Raw genomic sequence first — 16643 nt, 5'->3', positions numbered from 1 at the left:
ATTAGATGCACCCAGATAATCCAGGATATTTCCCCATCTCAAGAGCCTCCATTTAATAAAATCTGCAAAGTCCCTTTTGCTGTGTAGGGTAATATATTCATAGATTCCAGGGATTAGAACATGGACATCTTTAGGAAGCCATTATTCTGCTCACCACATACATATTATGAATATTTCTCTCAGACTGTGGATTGCTTTGCAGAATAGCAGCAGTTTTTTTATTTTAAAATTTTTAGATTTTTGTTAAAGTTTATTTATTTAAGTAATCTCCACCCCCAGCATAGGGCTTGAACTCGCAATCGGAGACCAAGAGTCTCATGCTCCACTGACAGAGGCAGCCAGGTACCCTGTTTTTTTATTTTGATCAAATCCAATTCATCCTTTTTTTTTTTTTTGAGAGGGACGGGGAGAGAGAGAGAGGGAAAGAGGAGAGGATGAGAGGGAGAGGGAGAATCCCAAGCAGGCTCCGTGTCCAGCATGGAGCCTGACATAGGGCTTGATCTCACAACCCTGAAATCATGACCTGAGCTGAAAACAAGAGTTGGACACTTAACCAACTGAGCCACCCAGGCACCCCTCACCCATTTTTTTTTTTTTAAATGGTTGGTGATTTTGTTCTTAAGAGGTCTTTCCATACCCATGTACATGAAGATTTTTCTCATGGCTTCTTATTAAAGGTTATTGTTTTCGCTTATTTTAAAAATTAGATTTATTTATTTTACTTATTTTTTAAAAGGTTTTATTTATTTATTTGACAGAGAGAGAGAGAGAGATCACAAGTAGGCAGAGAGGCAGGCAGAGAGAGAGGGGGAAGCAGGCTTCCTGCTGACAAGGAGCCTGATATAGGGCTTGATCCCAGAACCCTGAGATCATGACCTGAGCTAAAGGCAGCGGTTTAACCCACTGAGCCACCCAGGTGCCCCTATTTATTTATTTTAGAGAGAATGTGAGTAAGCAGGGGGAGAGGCAGAGAAGCAGACTCCCTACTGAACATGGAGTCCGAGTTAGAGGTTGATCCCATGACCTTGAGACTATGACCTGAGCAAAATCAAGAGTTGGATATTTAAACAACTGAGCCACCCAGGTGCCTCCCCCCACAACCCTTTTATAAGTAGGTCCATGCCGGGCACAGAGCCCAACATAGGGCTTGAACTCATGACCCAGAGTTGAGATCAGGATGCTTAACCTGCTTAACCAGTTGAGCCACCCAGGTACCCCTATAGTTTTAGCCTTTACCTTTTGGACTGTAATTCATTTGAGGGGTGGTGTGTGTGTGTGTGTGTGCGTATAAAATAAGGGTCAAGATTTCTTTTACTTATGGATGTCAATTTTCCACATCATTTGTTGAAAAGAATAACGTTGTATCATTGAATTACCTTACAGTTTTGTTGAACTGAATTATCCTGAAGTTTTGTCAGAAACCAGTTGAACAGGGGCATCTGGGTGGCTCAGTCAGTTAAGCATCCCACTCTTGATTTTGGCTTAGGTCATGATCTCAGGGTTATGGGATCGAGCCTCATATCAGACTCCATGTGGAGTCTGCTTGAGACTCTCTCTCTCCCTCTCCTTCTGCCCCTCCCCACCTCAAATAAATAAATACTTTTTTTTTTTTAAGATTTTATTTATTTATTTGTCAGAAAGAGAGTATAAGCAGGGGGAGTGGCAGGCAGAGGGAGATGGAGAAGCAGGTTCCCTGTTGAGCAGAGTCTGATGTGGGACTCCATCCCAGGACCCCAGGATCATGACCTAAGCCAAAGACAGACAGTTAACCAACTGAGCCACCCAGGCATCCCAATAAATAAAAATCTTTTTTTTTTTTTTTTTTTTTAAGATTTTACTTATATGACACAGAGAGAACGATCACAAGTAGGCAGAGAGAGGGGGAAGCAGGCTCTGTGCTGAGCAGAAAGCCTGATGTGGGGCCCGATCCCAGGACCCTGATATCATGACCTGAGCTGAAGACAGAGGCTGAACCCACTGAGCCACCCAGGCACCCCCCCAATAAATAAAAATCTTAAAAAAAAAAATCAATTGACTATATAGGCATTAGTCTATTCTATTCTGCTTATTGGCCTATCCTTACAGCTGTATCATGTGGGATTATGGTAGCTTTCTATCAAGTCTTGACCTTAGATATCAGATAGTGTAAGAAGTCCTTCAATTTTTTTCTTTTTCAAAATTGTTTTGATTATTCTGAACCCTTTGTACTTTTCTATAAATTTTAGAATTCACTTCTCGATAACAGAAAAATTCTCTTGGGATTGTGATTTGAATTGTATTTAATCTGCTGATGAATTTGGAGAGAGATGACGTCTTAACATTATTAAGGCTTTCAATCAGTGAACATGGTAGATCTCTCTATTAGGTCTTTAATTTTTTTCAGAAATGTTTATATATCTTAGTGTATAGGTTTTATACATACTTTCTTAAGTTTATTCCTATATTTCATATTATTGGATGCTGTTGGAAATTATATTTTTAATGATTTCATTTTCCAGTTGTTGATTGTTTATAGAAGTACAAATGACTTTTGGTTCCTTTTATCTTGATAAATTCACTTATCAATTATAGATATTTTTGTATATTTGTTAAAATTTTCTATGTATATAAAGTCATGTTGTATGTGAATAATGACAGTTTTACTTTGCTCCTTCCAGTATGTTTGCCTTTTATTTCTTTTCCTTGTCTTATGTACTGGCTGGGACCACTAGATGAATATACGGGATTAGAGCAGACATCCTTGCCTCATTCCTGATCTTAGAAAAAAATGCTCAATCTTTTACCATTAACCATATTAACTGTTACATTTTTGTAGATGCCCTTTTTTGGGCTGAGGAAGTTTCTGTCTATTTCTAGTTTACTGAAAGGGAATGTGTTAAATTCTGTCCAGTGCTTTTTCTGCATCTGTTGGGCTGATAATATATTTTTCTTCTTTATTTTGTTAATATGATGAATTAGTTGATTTTTTAAAAGATTTTTTATTTTTAAAGATTTTATTTATTTATTTGTCAGAGAGAGAGAGAGAGAGAGCAAGCGTGAGCAGGGGGAGCAGCAGGCAGAGGGAAAGGCAGCTCCCTCCCCACTGAGCAAGGAGCCTGATGAGGGACTCGATCACAGGAATCATGGCCCGAGCTAAAGGCAGACGCTTAACTGACTGAGCCACCCCAGCACCCCACAATTTATCAATTTTTTTTTAAAGATTTTATTTATTTATTTAACAGACAGAGATCACAAGTAGGCAGAAAGGCAGACAGAGAGAGAGGGGGAAGCAGGCTCCCTGCCGAGCAGGCTCGATCCTAGGATCCTTGGATCATGACCTGAGCTGAAGGCAGAGGCTTAACCCACTGAGCCACCCAGGTGCCCCCAATTTATCAATTTATAAAAATATTTTATGGACTCAGCTTTTGGTTTCCTATGTAAAAAATCTTTGTCTCACCCAAGATCACCAAGATTTCCTCCTACGAGTGTTATAGATTTATGTTTTACATGTATATGCATGATCCATTTTTATTTAATTTTTAAAAGAGATTTTATTTATTTATTTATTTGACACAGAGACAGAGAGATCACAAGTAGGCAGAAAGGCAGGCAGAGAGAGAGGAGGAAGCAGGCCCCCCGCTGAGCACAGAGCCCAGTGCCAGGACACTGGGTTCATGACCCGAGCCGAAGGCAGAGGCCTAACCCACTGAGCCACCCACGTGCCCCACTGATTTAATTTTTATATAATATATGAGTATGGATCTAAGTTCTTTTTTTTAGCATTCGGATATCCAGTTCCAGTACCGTTTGTTGAAAAGGCTGTCTTTTCTCCATTGCATTGCTTTTGAGTCTTGTCAAAGATCAATAAATGTGTGTTAATTTTGGATTTTCTGTTCTGTTCTAGTGATCTCTTTGTCTGTCTTTACACCAGTACTGTACTGTCTTGATTACTGTGACTTTATAATAACTATTGAGATAAGGTAGAGTTAGCCTTTTAACTTAGTTCTTTTTCATAGTTGTTTTGGCTATTCTAATTTCTTTGCATTTCTGTATAGACTTTTTTTTTTTTTTAAGATTTTAATTATTAGAGAGAGAGACAGAGAGTGACAGAGAATACAGGGAGGGAGGAGAGGGAGAAGCAGGCTTCGTGCTGAGCAGCAAGCCTGATATGGGGCTCAATCCCAGGACCCTGAGATCATGACCTTAGCTGAAGGCAGATGCTTAACCAACTGAGCCGCTCAGGCACCCCCTTAAAACTTTGTAATCAGCTGTTAATTTCTACAAAGGAGTCTGTTGGGATTTTGACTGGGGTTGTTTTAGACTTATGGTTCAATATGGGGACACTGACATCTGGACAATACTGAGCCTTCTAGCCCATGGGCAAGCTGTATTTCTCCATTTTTGCCTGTACTTTTTCTCAGCAATATTTGTGTGGTTTTCAGTGTACAGGTGTTTCCCATCTTTGTTAGATTTATTCTATGGTCCTATTATAAATGGTATTTTCTTTTTCAGGTTTAATTAATTCGCTTTACTCTTCTTGTATAAAAACACTATGTGGTGGCCATAGCTGGAGCCTGGGTCCTCCGCATGGAGACTCTGATGTGGGTCTTTACAAGATGGTCAGTGAATTCCTGACAGGGAGACTTGGTGAACACAGTCTCTTTCCAGAGTGTTGGGGTAAGGCAGCTGTAGGTCTTGGAGATGGCAAAATTGCCCCAGGTGACATTGCAGCCCCTGGCTGAGATGTGGCAGTTGTCTACATCTGCCATCAGCAGCTTTGTGGGCATGGGGCTAAGACCATAGCATGGGTCTGGGTGCGAGGAGGAAGCAGACCAGTGCAGAGTTGCAGCATCCTTGCAGTTGCAAGGAGTCTGTGGGGTACACCAGTATTGTTCCCCTAGGGTTCTCAGTCAGAGGACAATGGAGAACTTGGCCAGGATCATGGCCCCATGAATGGCAGTGGTCCCCTCTTGAAAACTTATTACCCAGAACAATGTGACTGTTATAGTCCTTGATGGCAATAAGTACCTTGAACCTGATCCACTGGCCAGCACTGGTCTGCTTTTATACAGGCGTAAGGGATGTCTTTATCTTCAGGAAAAAGTCCATGACCTTGGATGCCTTGATGGGCAGGAAGAAGAGTTAAATCTCTTCCAAGGACTTGATCTTCATGTCCTTGACCTGAGCAAAAACTGATAAATTGCTGGTTTTAAGAGGTTTTTGAAAGTTTGTATTTTCTGGAGGGTCTTTTTTTTTTTTTTTTTTTTAATTGTCAAAATTGCCAGTTTCTTCTCTCTTTCAGCATTCTTTTTCAACATTCTTTCTCAAGTTATGGGTCATTGACGTGGTCTTCAGTAAATTGTCCCCTTTTGTCTGACTCTGACAGGTACTGGAGGCACAGAGAAGGCACCAGAAGGAGAAATCTGGCATCATACCTACCTCGCCAACACCCTACACTTACAACAAGGTAAGGGAGGAGATACTTTCCTGCGCCCTTCAGGTATAGCCCCTCTTCTCCTATGAAGTGTTTGTGGTTCTCTGAGAATGAATTCTTTGGAATTATTATTATTTTTTTTTAATTTAAATATTTTATTTATTTATCTGACAGAGAGACAGAGATCACAAGTAGGCAGAGAGGTCCACAGAGAGAGAGGGGGGGAAACAGACTCCCGCCGAGCAGAGACCCCGATGCGGGACTCGATCCCGGGACCCTGAGATCATGACCCGAGCCGAAGGCAGAGGCCCAACCCACTGAGCCAACCAGGCACCCCAATTCTTTGGAATTCTAAGGGAATTCTTATCCCTTAATATTCTTGCCCAAAAGGCCGACAGCAGCCATCCATTCAGAAAATTCCTTGGAATTCAGGTTTTTTGTCTGATGAAGTAGGAAATAAGGTTCTTTTTTTTTTTTAAAGATTTTATTAATTTATTTGACAGAGAAAGATTACAAGTAGACAGAGAGGCAGGCAGAGAGAGAGAGGAGGAAGCAGGCTCCCCGCTGAGCAGAGAGCCCGATGCAGGACTCGATCCCAGGACCCTGAGATCATGACCCGAGCCAAAGGCAGTGGCTTAACCCACTGAGCCACCCAGGCGCCCGGAAATAAGGTTCTTAACAGTTGAGGTTTTGCAGCAGGAACCAAGGGCAATGATCACCTGTAGGTTATCTGGATAGTTGCAGTTCACTGACCACATCTAAAGACATGGTTATCTTGTTTTTGTTTGTTTGTTTGTTTTGTTTTGTTTTTTGAGGTGGACGCCATTTCTGAGGACATTCCATGGCCATTTATGGTACCATTCTTCCCATAAAATAGCCAACTTAGAACAGTGTCTACAGCACACAGCAAATGTTCCTGGTCCTACAGTTCTCAGTCTGTAGCCTATACATCAAGTATCTCTGTTCTAAAACACAAGAGGATTAGGGCCTCTTAAAAGCAGGTCCTGGAGTCGCTGAGTAGATGCTTCTTGGGGACTCGTGGCTGATTACAGGTGACAGAGAGGGACCTGAGGGTGGTAAAAAGCAGTAGATCGGCTCTTCTTGGGTCCCACACTTAGAGGGCTCCACATATTCCTATAGTGTGTGCACACATATACACACAAGCATATATAAGAAAGAACACACAGGCTCCTCTGCCACTCAGGGCCCTGTGCTCCACCCTGTCACTGGGACAGTGTGACCAAAAACCCTAAACATCTACTTTCATCAGTAACTCTGGTCAGTTTCCAAGAAATCACTGCTCCACACCTTCTTGCCCTGCAAACCCAAAACCATAGTCAGCTCTACCCTTATGTAGTGAAGGTTTGAGGGCTGTGCTGATTACGGCATCAGAGTCAGAAACTGCTTCCTGCTTTTTTTTTTAAAGATTTTATTTATTTGACAGACAGAGATCACAAGTAGAGAGGCAGGCAGAAAGAGAGGAGGAAAGCAGGCTCCCTGCTGAGCAGAGAGCCCGATGCAAGGCTCGATCCCAGGACCCTGAGATCATGACCTGAGCCGAAGGCAGAGGCTTAACCCATTGAGCCACCCAGGTGCCCCTGCTTCCTGCTTCTTGATGTGTGCAGGAAGTGAGTGGTAGAAGCACTTAGATGATTTAATTTACTTGCTAAAATTTGCTCAGCATGCATGCAATGGATTCTTATGTTATATATTATTTTCCAGTAGTATTTTTGTCTTCTTTTCCTGTTCCATTTTGTGAGCCTAATGGTGCTCATGAATTAGCATGGCATTCATAAAAATTACACACTGCAGATGAGTAGCATGTTGGAATAATAAACAGCTCATATTACTTTCGAATGTGTATATATGTTAGTTAAGAATAGTCCTCTTTGGGGCGCCTGGGTGGCTCAGTGGGTTAAGCCGCTGCCTTCGGCTCGGGTCATGATCTCAGGGTCCTGGGATCGAGTCCCGCATCGGGCTCTCTGCTCAGCGGGGAGCCTGCTTCCCTCTCTCTCTCTCTGCCTGCCTCTCTGTCTACTGTGGTCTCTCTCTGTCAAGTGAATAAATAAAATCTTTAAAAAAAAAAAAAAGGGCGCCTGGGTGGCTCAGTGGGTTAAGCCGCTGCCTTCGGCTCAGGTCATGATCTCAGGGTCCTGGGATCGAGTCCCGCGTCGGGCTCTCTGCTCAGCAGGGAGCCTGCTTCTGCCTCTCTCTCTCTCTGCCTGCCTCTCTGCCTACTTGTGATCTCTCTCTGTCAAATAAATAAATAAAATCTTAAAAAAAAAAAAAAGAATAGTCCTCTTTATATTGGCAACTAAATGAAAACTGAATGCTACATTTGCAAATAATTTTTTAACAAATATGTAATCGGATGTAATTAAATTTTTAGAAATTAAATAACTATATCAATCTTAATTTTAAAAAAAAGTAGTATCAGTTTCTTCATGTGGAAAGTAAGGGATTTGAACTATTTTTTTAAAGATTTTATTTATTTATTTATTAGAGGGCGAGCGAGCATAAGTAAGTAGAGCGACAGGGAGAGGGAAAGGGAGAAGCAGGCTCTCCACTGAGCAAGAAGCCTGATGAGGGTCTCAATCCCAGGACTCTGGGATCATAACCAGAAGCAAAGACAGATTCTTAATTGACTGAGCCACCCAGTTGCCTCAGTTTGAACTATCTTTAAGATTCCTTTCACCTTTATAATTTTTTAAGATTTCATTTATTTACTTGAGAGAGAGGATGAGCAGGGTGAGGGCGCAGAGAGATAAGCAGACTCGCTGCTGAGCAGGACCCTGGGATCATGACCTGACCGAAGGCAGACACTTAACCAGCTGAGCCACCCAGGCACCTCACCTCTATAATTTTGTAATTATATTCTGTAGCATGGGTTGCGTCATCTACAAATATCCATTAGTATTAGGCAAAAACATGTGTTAGAGTATCTATGGTAGAGAGAAAGGTTGGTTCCCTTAAGACTTGAAACTTTTCTATTCTTTGTTAATTGATTTTTGGAGATAGCAGCCTGTGTAAGGGGCTGTTTCTGGGCTGGTCCTTTATTTTGGGGCTGTGCCTCTGCTGTAAGTGACTATTTTAATTTTCTTTTCAGAGCTGTGACTTGTGGTCCCTAGGGGTGATTATCTACGTGATGTTGTGCGGATACCCTCCTTTTTACTCCAAACACCACAGCCGGACTATCCCAAAGGATATGCGGAGAAAGATCATGACAGGCAGTTTTGAGTTCCCAGAAGAAGAGTGGAGCCAGATTTCAGAGATGGCCAAAGATGTTGTGAGGAAGTGAGTACCCAGGCTGTGGGGTAGGGAGGCCAAGGAGGCCTCAAAGTGGTGGATGGCAAGGGAAAAGTCATTGGTTTCCCAGGCATGCTCCTTCCCCTTGGTGCATCATAGAAATCTTACCCCTGGAGCCTGAGATGAGAGCTCTTCATGTCCACACCTTGGTGAAAATGGGAGCTTTGCTCCCTCTTGTTGCATTCTTAGAATTTGTTCCCAGGCTGTGAGTCCAGATCCCTTGGAGCATTAATTTAGGATCTTAAAGGGTAAGCTCCATGGTGTGCCCTTCCTGAATGGTAGCCAATTATGTGGAACAGACATGGCGTCAGGAACTGAACTCGGGCTAAGATGACAATGACATTTTGTCTTTTCATTCCTTAGCTGCTGTGGGGAGGAGGTGGCTGATTGTGTGGGCCTCTAGCCTCCCCACTGCTAAGATAAATTTAGAAGATTCAGTGCTAGTGAGTGGTTAAGGGAGAGTTGACAGAGTACTTTTGTAGCTGAAGGACTAGGTAAGAAGTAAGGCCTAAATTTGATGTATATTTTCTTTTCCTGCCCACCTGTGTGGGAGGCTCAGCCGCCTGGGATTTGGTATTCTTCTTGTATTCCTACTGCTGGGTGTTCACTGAGTAATTTTTCCTCTTTTGGTTTCATTTTCTTCATTTGAAATACGATAAAGAAAAGCATTAAAGGGGGAATGCCTGGGAGGTTTCTCCTGATAGTATAACCATTTCTCTATGGAGATGACTCCCTTTCAGTAGAGAGCTTGTCCTATTGGTTGAAAATCTGTGTATATAAAGACAGACTAGTTTCTAAAATATACAAGGAAAAGTTTTAGGATGGTGGAGCAATGTTTAAAGCATCACTTGTCTTCCCATGCAATTTCCACACTGTATTCTCAGCTACTTAACCAAAACATCAATATCCTCTAAGTGGTACTTTGTCAGTTCTATAGAATATATTTCCTGTATTTAGAGCAGTATTATCTTCTTTCAGCTTTGGGATTCTTTTCTAAATAATTGTTTCTTCAGAATCTGAAGCTCTTTGTTCAGAATGATCTAGAAGGTTGCAGAGAACCTGAAAGAGCAAGTATGCATGTTGTCCTGACTGACATTTACTGTGTGAGGATGTGTAGTTGGAAGGAGGGGCTAAAAAGCCCAGGGAACATGCTGAGGTGGGCCAAGAATTGCATCAGCATGAATGGACAAGATGTGAAGAAGTAGGATCAAAAAGCAGATGGTATAGAGCAATACATTCAGCTTAGAAGGAAATGCCATCCCCTTATCAGAGACTTTAGATTTTTGGCTTTTGAATATTTCTGGAATAAAGTGTCCACGTCCTGCCATTTGGTGACATCTAACAGTTTTATCACAAGTAGCAATCTGGACTTTCACAACCACATGACCCCTCAACTAATTTTGTAGCCACTGTTAGCCAAAAGAGCACTTTGAGTCCCTTTAGGAAACTGGAACCCACTGTCCTAAAAACATAGATGTGGGAGATTCAAGTCTCAGGAACTATAAGCTGTATGTAGGCTTATTAAACCTAGAACTCAGTCTGCAGTATCACTGGATTAAGCTTATCCTACAATTTTTATCTCACTCTGCCTAGTGTAGAAAGGACTTACCAAAGGACACAGTGTCTTCACCACTAGGGGTCAGGTACTAGATCCCCACCCCTGCCAACAGATGGAAACCCTAAGCTTGTAGGAGTTGGTAGAAAGGCAAAAGTTGGAACTGGTTAGAACCAGACCCAGGAACTTCCTAGCCTTCTGAAAGCAACTCTGTTGGCCTTTTCTCCACAGGCTCTTGAAGGTCAAACCAGAGGAAAGACTCACCATTGAGGGAGTATTGGACCACCCGTGGCTCAACTCGACCGAGGCCTTGGATAATGTGCTACCGTCTGCTCAACTGATGATGGATAAGGTTTCGAATGTGCTTACTTTGTTCACCAAAAAGGCTGTGTTGAGAAGGAATGCTGGGACAAGGCTCAGGGCGGGGTCAAAGGCAGAGCAATGCAGAGAACTCAGTCTTTCCCAGAGAGACATCCCTGCTTTCCTGAAAATCAGGATCTGAAATAAAACCTTCTTTGCATAAAAGACCAGATCAAGGCCCGGTAAATATACACTAAGTGAAAACTCAAATCCTCCATATTTGTGCTTTGGGGTTGGTGGGGGCACAGAGTACTATGAGACAACCTCCTTTCCCCCAAGGGGCTTAAACAAGACTAGAAAGACCAATTTATGTGAAATAAGGAGGGAACATTTCAGATATCAGAGGTTTGCATGCTACATTTTCTACAAATGCTCTGGGAATTCAGAAGAAGAGAGTATCTTTGAAGGGCTGTAATTAGGGAAGGGTTCCTAAAGAGAAGGCAAAACCCCTCATATTTATTAATTACTGCATGGCAGTTTTTAACCTATTCACATTAGTTTAGGCATGAGCTGCCTTTAAAGATTTGAGTAGAGAACATACGTGGCCAGATGAGCCACAGGAGCACGTGGAGCCACAGTAAGCTCTGGAAGAAGCAAACAAGTACAGACCGAAGTGCATCTGTGGGGCAAACCACCTGGCTTCATTAATGGGAAGTCAGTGAAATCTATGTGGCAGGGCCAGGCTTTGAAAGTACACAGAGGGACTTAAGTCTTAGTAGCACATAACTGAGAGGCCACTGTCAGTTTTGGGGAAGAGATTTGCCACAGGGAAGGTATTTAGGGATGGTCAGCCAGACTTGCAGACTTGCCAACCCAAGACTTCTGTAGCAGTCGGCAAGCATCAGACAGCTCTGGGAGCAGAGAAGTAGAGACAAGGAAATAGGCTCAGTATTTTTGAAGACAAATTTCTACAATTTGGGGTGACTTACTAGATAATAGGGGATAATGGGTATCATATCTAGTGATCTCATTGACAAATAGAGGGAAATCAGGGTCGAGGCTCATTTAAGTCAAGGGAAGTCTCTTGACTTTATTTATTTATTTATTTATTAAAGATTTTATTTATTTATATGACAGAGATCACAAGTAGGCAGAGAGAGAGGAAGAAGCAGGCTCTCTGCTGAGCAGAGAGCGGGATGTGGAGCTTGATCCCAGGACCCTGGGATCATGACCTGAGCCAAAGGCAGAGGCTTTACCCACTGAGCCACCCAGGCGCCCCTTTTAAGGTTTTAGATGTTGCTTAGATGGACACATAGATGAATGACATGTGTTGTGTGGGACCATAGTGTGGTTGAGAGGTAAAGGCAGAGAAACAGGCATACGTCTTACCCACTTAGAAGGGAAGGGGATTGAAGTATGAGAAAGAGTAAGGGGATAGGAAAAAAGAATTATTTTTTCCTAAAGATTTTATTTATTTATTTGAGAGAGAGAGCAGGAGCCAAGGGGCAGAGAGGGACAGAGGGAGAGGGAGAAGGACAAGTAGACTCCCCACTGAGTGGGGAGCCCGCCATGGGGTTCAATCCTAGGACCCTAAGATTGTGATCTAAGCCAAAGTCAGACGCTTAACCAACTGAGCCACCCAGATGCCCAGGAAAAAAGAATCCTAAGACCTCCCTTAGTTTTGCTGTAGTATGGGAAAGAAAGAACTGGAAAGAGAGTTCTGTGCCATCTCTGATTTGTGTATAGTTGTCTTTCTGGTTTAAATATGCCTAGTAGGGCATAGGGCGCGTGGGTGGCTTAATGGGTTAAGCCTCTGCCTTCAGCTCAGGTCATGATCTTAGGGTCCTGGGATCGAGCATCAGGCTGTCTGCTCAGCAGGGAGCCTGCTTCCCCCTCTCTCTCTGCCTGCCTCTCTGCCTACTTGTGATCTCTGTCTGTCAAATAAATTAAATAAAAAAAAAAAAAAAGTAAGGTAAGTAAGTAAGTAAGTAAATAAATAAATAAATAAGCCTAATAGCCCAGAATTGGTTTGATCAATCCAAAATCCTAAGGGATTGCTTAGGTCAGCACGTGGGGGTCACAGTGTGGCTTTCCTCAAAATCTTGAAGTTGAAGATATAAGATTGCTTTCTGGAGTTACTGTAGAATTAGCATATAATGAAGCCAAATGTGGATGTGCAGAATCTTTCAAGAGTGGCCCCTAGGCCTATAAGGTGGATCTGCAAGGTGACAGTATATTCCCATTTGTAAAGAATTTTGGGGTCATGATGTGACTTGAAGTGTAGAAAACTAAATGTGAAGTGTAGAAAAATGGCCACGTATGCAGATGTTAAATAGTGTCCATCTAAGCCTGCCTAGGAGATGGAGCCTGAGCTCACAAACCTGAGCTATTCTCATCTCTCCAGTTGGGCCATCGCTGATGAGGGTGATATGAGGATCCAGTAGAGTATAGCCAGAGCCAGCTACTATATAGTTCCTTTAAATGAGTTCAAACTCTTCCTGCTCTAATTGCATGCTTAAGAGGGAACTAACTACTTTTTAGAATTGTCAAATTTTATTGTTGAAATTAAAGTAATACAGAGGTGTATCTTTTTAAAAAGCATAAATTCAATTTCATTCCTCTGCCTCAATCTCATCCCTCAGAGATGAGGTCATCTCTGGCTTAATGTATCCTTCCTCACCTTTTTCTGGGGAGACACACATCTACTCAGTTTGTCCTTTTTTAAAATATAAATGTGGAATTATCTTGTTCTTAGAAAGCTTTCTGCTGATTATTTACCTTCCTTAATTGGTATGCCCATAGTAAGAGCCTGAACTAGTCATAAAGACACAGGCTTCAAAAGTTCTAGACTCCATGACAGTTATCTCTCATTGTAAATTAATTGACTGACTTGTAGATGAGTTCCTGAGGATCTACTTGGCTTATCTTATGAAGCGGTTGGGGTTCTGAGCCATCGGGGCTAAAGTGACTGTCCACACTGTGGGGGCAGTGAGTAAATACCACTGTGGGAGGCTTCTTGGGCACAGCTTACCACCCTTTCCCTGAGGTACATGAATGCCTCTCTTTACACTTGCTCTTGCCAATGACTGTGAACAGGAGTCTGTTACTGTTTCTTAACTTGCATTAATGTCCCTGTGGTGGGAGGAAGGGCTAGCTGTTGTATGGCCCTTGGTTTGCCTGGTATTCCCTTGGCTTGCTAGTCCATGGAGAAGAATGCTCTGGCTTATCAAAATGTGTATATTGCCACCATAGCAGTGAAATTGCCTTTTTAGTTCTCAGAGCTTCTCCTTCACAGTTTCCTAGATTAGCTTTTTAGGTGCCCTGAGGTGAGCGTGAAAACTGATGACAGTGTTTACATTCAGGCGGTGGTTGCAGGAATCCAGCAGGCTCACGCAGAACAGTTGGCCAACATGAGAATCCAGGATCTGAAAGTCAGCCTCAAACCCCTTCACTCTGTGAACAACCCCATTCTGAGGAAGAGGAAATTACTCGGGTAACTGATTATTCCGTGGATTCTCCTTTATGGCTGGTGTGACTGAGTGCAGGGTTCTGGAAGGTCAGCCAGGGGTTTGCCCTTTTGCTACCTCTTATGAGGGTGGAAAGGATAAGCCCTTTAAATAGCATCAGAAGTTGGAGACACTCTGTAGTTAATTATTTATCTGAAAAATGTGCTGCCTTATGTTTAGAGTTAACCAAACCTAGAGAGTTGGTTTTTGGCATTTCATCTTGTTATTCCCTCTCTTCCAAACTTTTAAAGCACCAAGCCAAAGGACGGTGTTTATATCCACGACCGTGAGAACGGAGCCGAGGATTCAAACGTTGCCTTGGAAAAGCTCCGAGACGTGATTGCTCAGTGTATTCTCCCCCAGGCTGGTAAAGGTCACGCCATTTATGAATGTTCCGCGTACGTGGGTGCGCATGCTAGAAGGAGCAGTTAATTTGAGGTTGTCTTCCTCATCTTTGTGTTCTAAGAGAATAAGTATATAAATTATTCCGTGTCCACTAAAAAGAGACGGCAGTGGGAACTCAGAAAGGTGGTAAGTTCTGCCCCTCCTTTGGTTTTCTGTGAAACTGCTAGTTGAGGTTTAATTACCAGTGTCTGGTGCAGTATGCAGTTTTGTGTTTTCTTGGTTTATTAATGAGGGCACAGGACAGAAGATGAAGAACAGAAAATGTGGACAGGGTCTGGATCAGCTTGTGAAGGTCAGGAAACATTTCTAGAGCCTTTAGAGTGCTAGGCTGTCATTAACTCATGAATATAAAGAGAGTGCCTCCCAGAAGTTCAAAAGTGCCCCTTGCTGCTACTTGTATCGTGGCCAGGCTGTGACTTGCTCATGTCTCCTTTTGAGTGAGAGCTTTCTTTTAGTGTAGTCTCTCCATTCAGTGGGGTATAATGGGCTCTTCTCGGCAGATGAATGAGATTCCTCAAGTAGGCACCCAGAAAACTAACTAAATTCCTTGGGTTTTCAGAGAATTCACATAGTGTACTTAGATAGCTTCCAAAGTAAGAAAAGAGCTTAGGAGAAAGAAGGTGGTCCACTCAGCCTTGTTCTCCCTTCTTCTCCTGGTTTCTTAGATTAACCATGTGTTTTTGCTCAGCAGCAGAGTCTGATTCTGCCTACTCCCCATACCCTAGTGCTAAGACCCTGGGAACATCAGAAGATTTGTGTGAGGCTGTCAGAGTAGAAGAATGCAAAGCCCAGAAGTGGCCTACATGTAATGTAGGGACTGGTAGTAACAACAGTGTCTAAAGTTTGCGCCTTTAGTCATCACTTCTCAACAAGTTGTAGATAGTGTCCTTCCATCTCTGACACTTAAAATCCCATGATGCCACTGGAAAACACAACTACTTCTTCATCTTTATCAATAGGAGAGAATGAAGACGAAAAGTTGAATGAAGTAATGCAGGAGGCTTGGAAGTATAACCGGGAATGCAAACTTCTAAGAGATACTCTGCAAAGCTTCAGCTGGAATGGTAGGAAAATCCTTCTTCTTTTCTTCATTGATGCAGAGAAGTGACTATGTGTAGAACATCAAGGATCTTTGGGGGCTGAGTTGGGGCTGTTTTGAGGTGAAGTGAGACTAGAGAGTGAGAGGGCTATTGTGGGATGGGGGTTAGTCCTACATTAACTGCATAGGCATATCTAGATGTTTGGCCCTTTCACTTGTTTTACAGAATTCAGATAAACAGTGTGCTGCAGATTCAACCCTGCAGAGCCCCTGTCGTATACCACATTGGTACCTTATTGGGTCCCTGTCAAGAATCTCAGCTCCACACATGTGGAGACTGACTTTTTTCTTTTTTACATTTCAGGTCGTGGATTCACAGATAAAGTAGATCGACTAAAACTGGCAGAAATTGTGAAGCAAGTGATAGAAGAGCAAACCATGTCCCACGAATCCCAATAATGACAGCTTCAGACTTTGTTATTTTAACAATTTGAAAAATTCTTCTTTAATGTATAAAGTAATTTTTATGTAAATTAATAAATCGTAATTTCATTTCCACATTATCTAAAGACGCTGTATAAATTTAGATACAGGACTTATTCATAGTATAGTTCATTTGTTTGTTTTTAAGAAAAGTTCAGTTCCTAGAGATATACTCTTACCCTAGGACTGCTTCTCATATGTTTGTAAGATGACAGGTGGTATCATCAAACAAGATTATTTTATTTGTAATAAAGTGTACAAAAACCATTTGCCGGTGGTAGACAAAGGACTGACTATACTGACCTGTCTTTTTAGTAAACAGCTGAATCAAGTACCATGGAATCTGGTTTCACTTGCCCTGTGTATTTGCTTTCTACACTCTTGGTAGATTACCTCTGGTGCCAAAAAATTTTTATGGATTCATACTGTAGACAGCCTGCTGGAACCCACAGGATACCAACTCCCATGATGGAAGAGGCAGGAAGCAGAGTCCTCATTTTTCTTGTCCCTCATTATTTCAAGAAAAGTGGTAACATTTCTTTTTTATTATATCTTTCAAAAGGTATCGGTGTACTTCTTAAATCTTAACGGGATTTTGAGTTTATTCTTTTCACGCAGAACCAGAGCTTCCTTCTG

General features: G+C 42.2%; 1 protein-coding gene and 1 pseudogene across 2 annotated transcripts in view; one reads left to right on the top strand and one right to left on the bottom strand.

Annotated features, from left to right (window-relative positions):
* The window catches only part of MAPKAPK5 (MAPK activated protein kinase 5), a 36906-nt gene extending 20557 nt beyond the window's left edge, over positions 1–16349 (top strand). The window contains exons 8-14 of one of the 2 annotated variants that reach the window (XM_044244262.1): positions 5366–5446; positions 8520–8707; positions 10506–10626; positions 13937–14067; positions 14332–14453; positions 15445–15549; positions 15889–16349. In XM_044244262.1, coding sequence (XP_044100197.1) covers positions 5366–5446; positions 8520–8707; positions 10506–10626; positions 13937–14067; positions 14332–14453; positions 15445–15549; positions 15889–15983 — 843 coding nt within the window. In that variant the 3' untranslated portion in view covers positions 15984–16349. The remainder of the gene's footprint in view (positions 1–5365; positions 5447–8519; positions 8708–10505; positions 10627–13936; positions 14068–14331; positions 14454–15444; positions 15550–15888) is intronic. The other variant, XM_044244263.1, reaches the window with a different exon arrangement.
* Positions 4530–5357, bottom strand: LOC122903426 (annotated as a pseudogene).
* Positions 16350–16643: the final 294 nt, after the last annotated feature.

The sequence above is a fragment of the Neovison vison genome, chromosome 3 (genome assembly GCF_020171115.1).
Source record: "Neovison vison isolate M4711 chromosome 3, ASM_NN_V1, whole genome shotgun sequence".
Lineage (NCBI taxonomy): Eukaryota > Metazoa > Chordata > Mammalia > Carnivora > Mustelidae > Neogale > Neogale vison.
The sequence above is the reverse complement of the archived record's forward strand: the minus strand, read 5'-3'. Positions and strand labels throughout refer to the sequence as shown.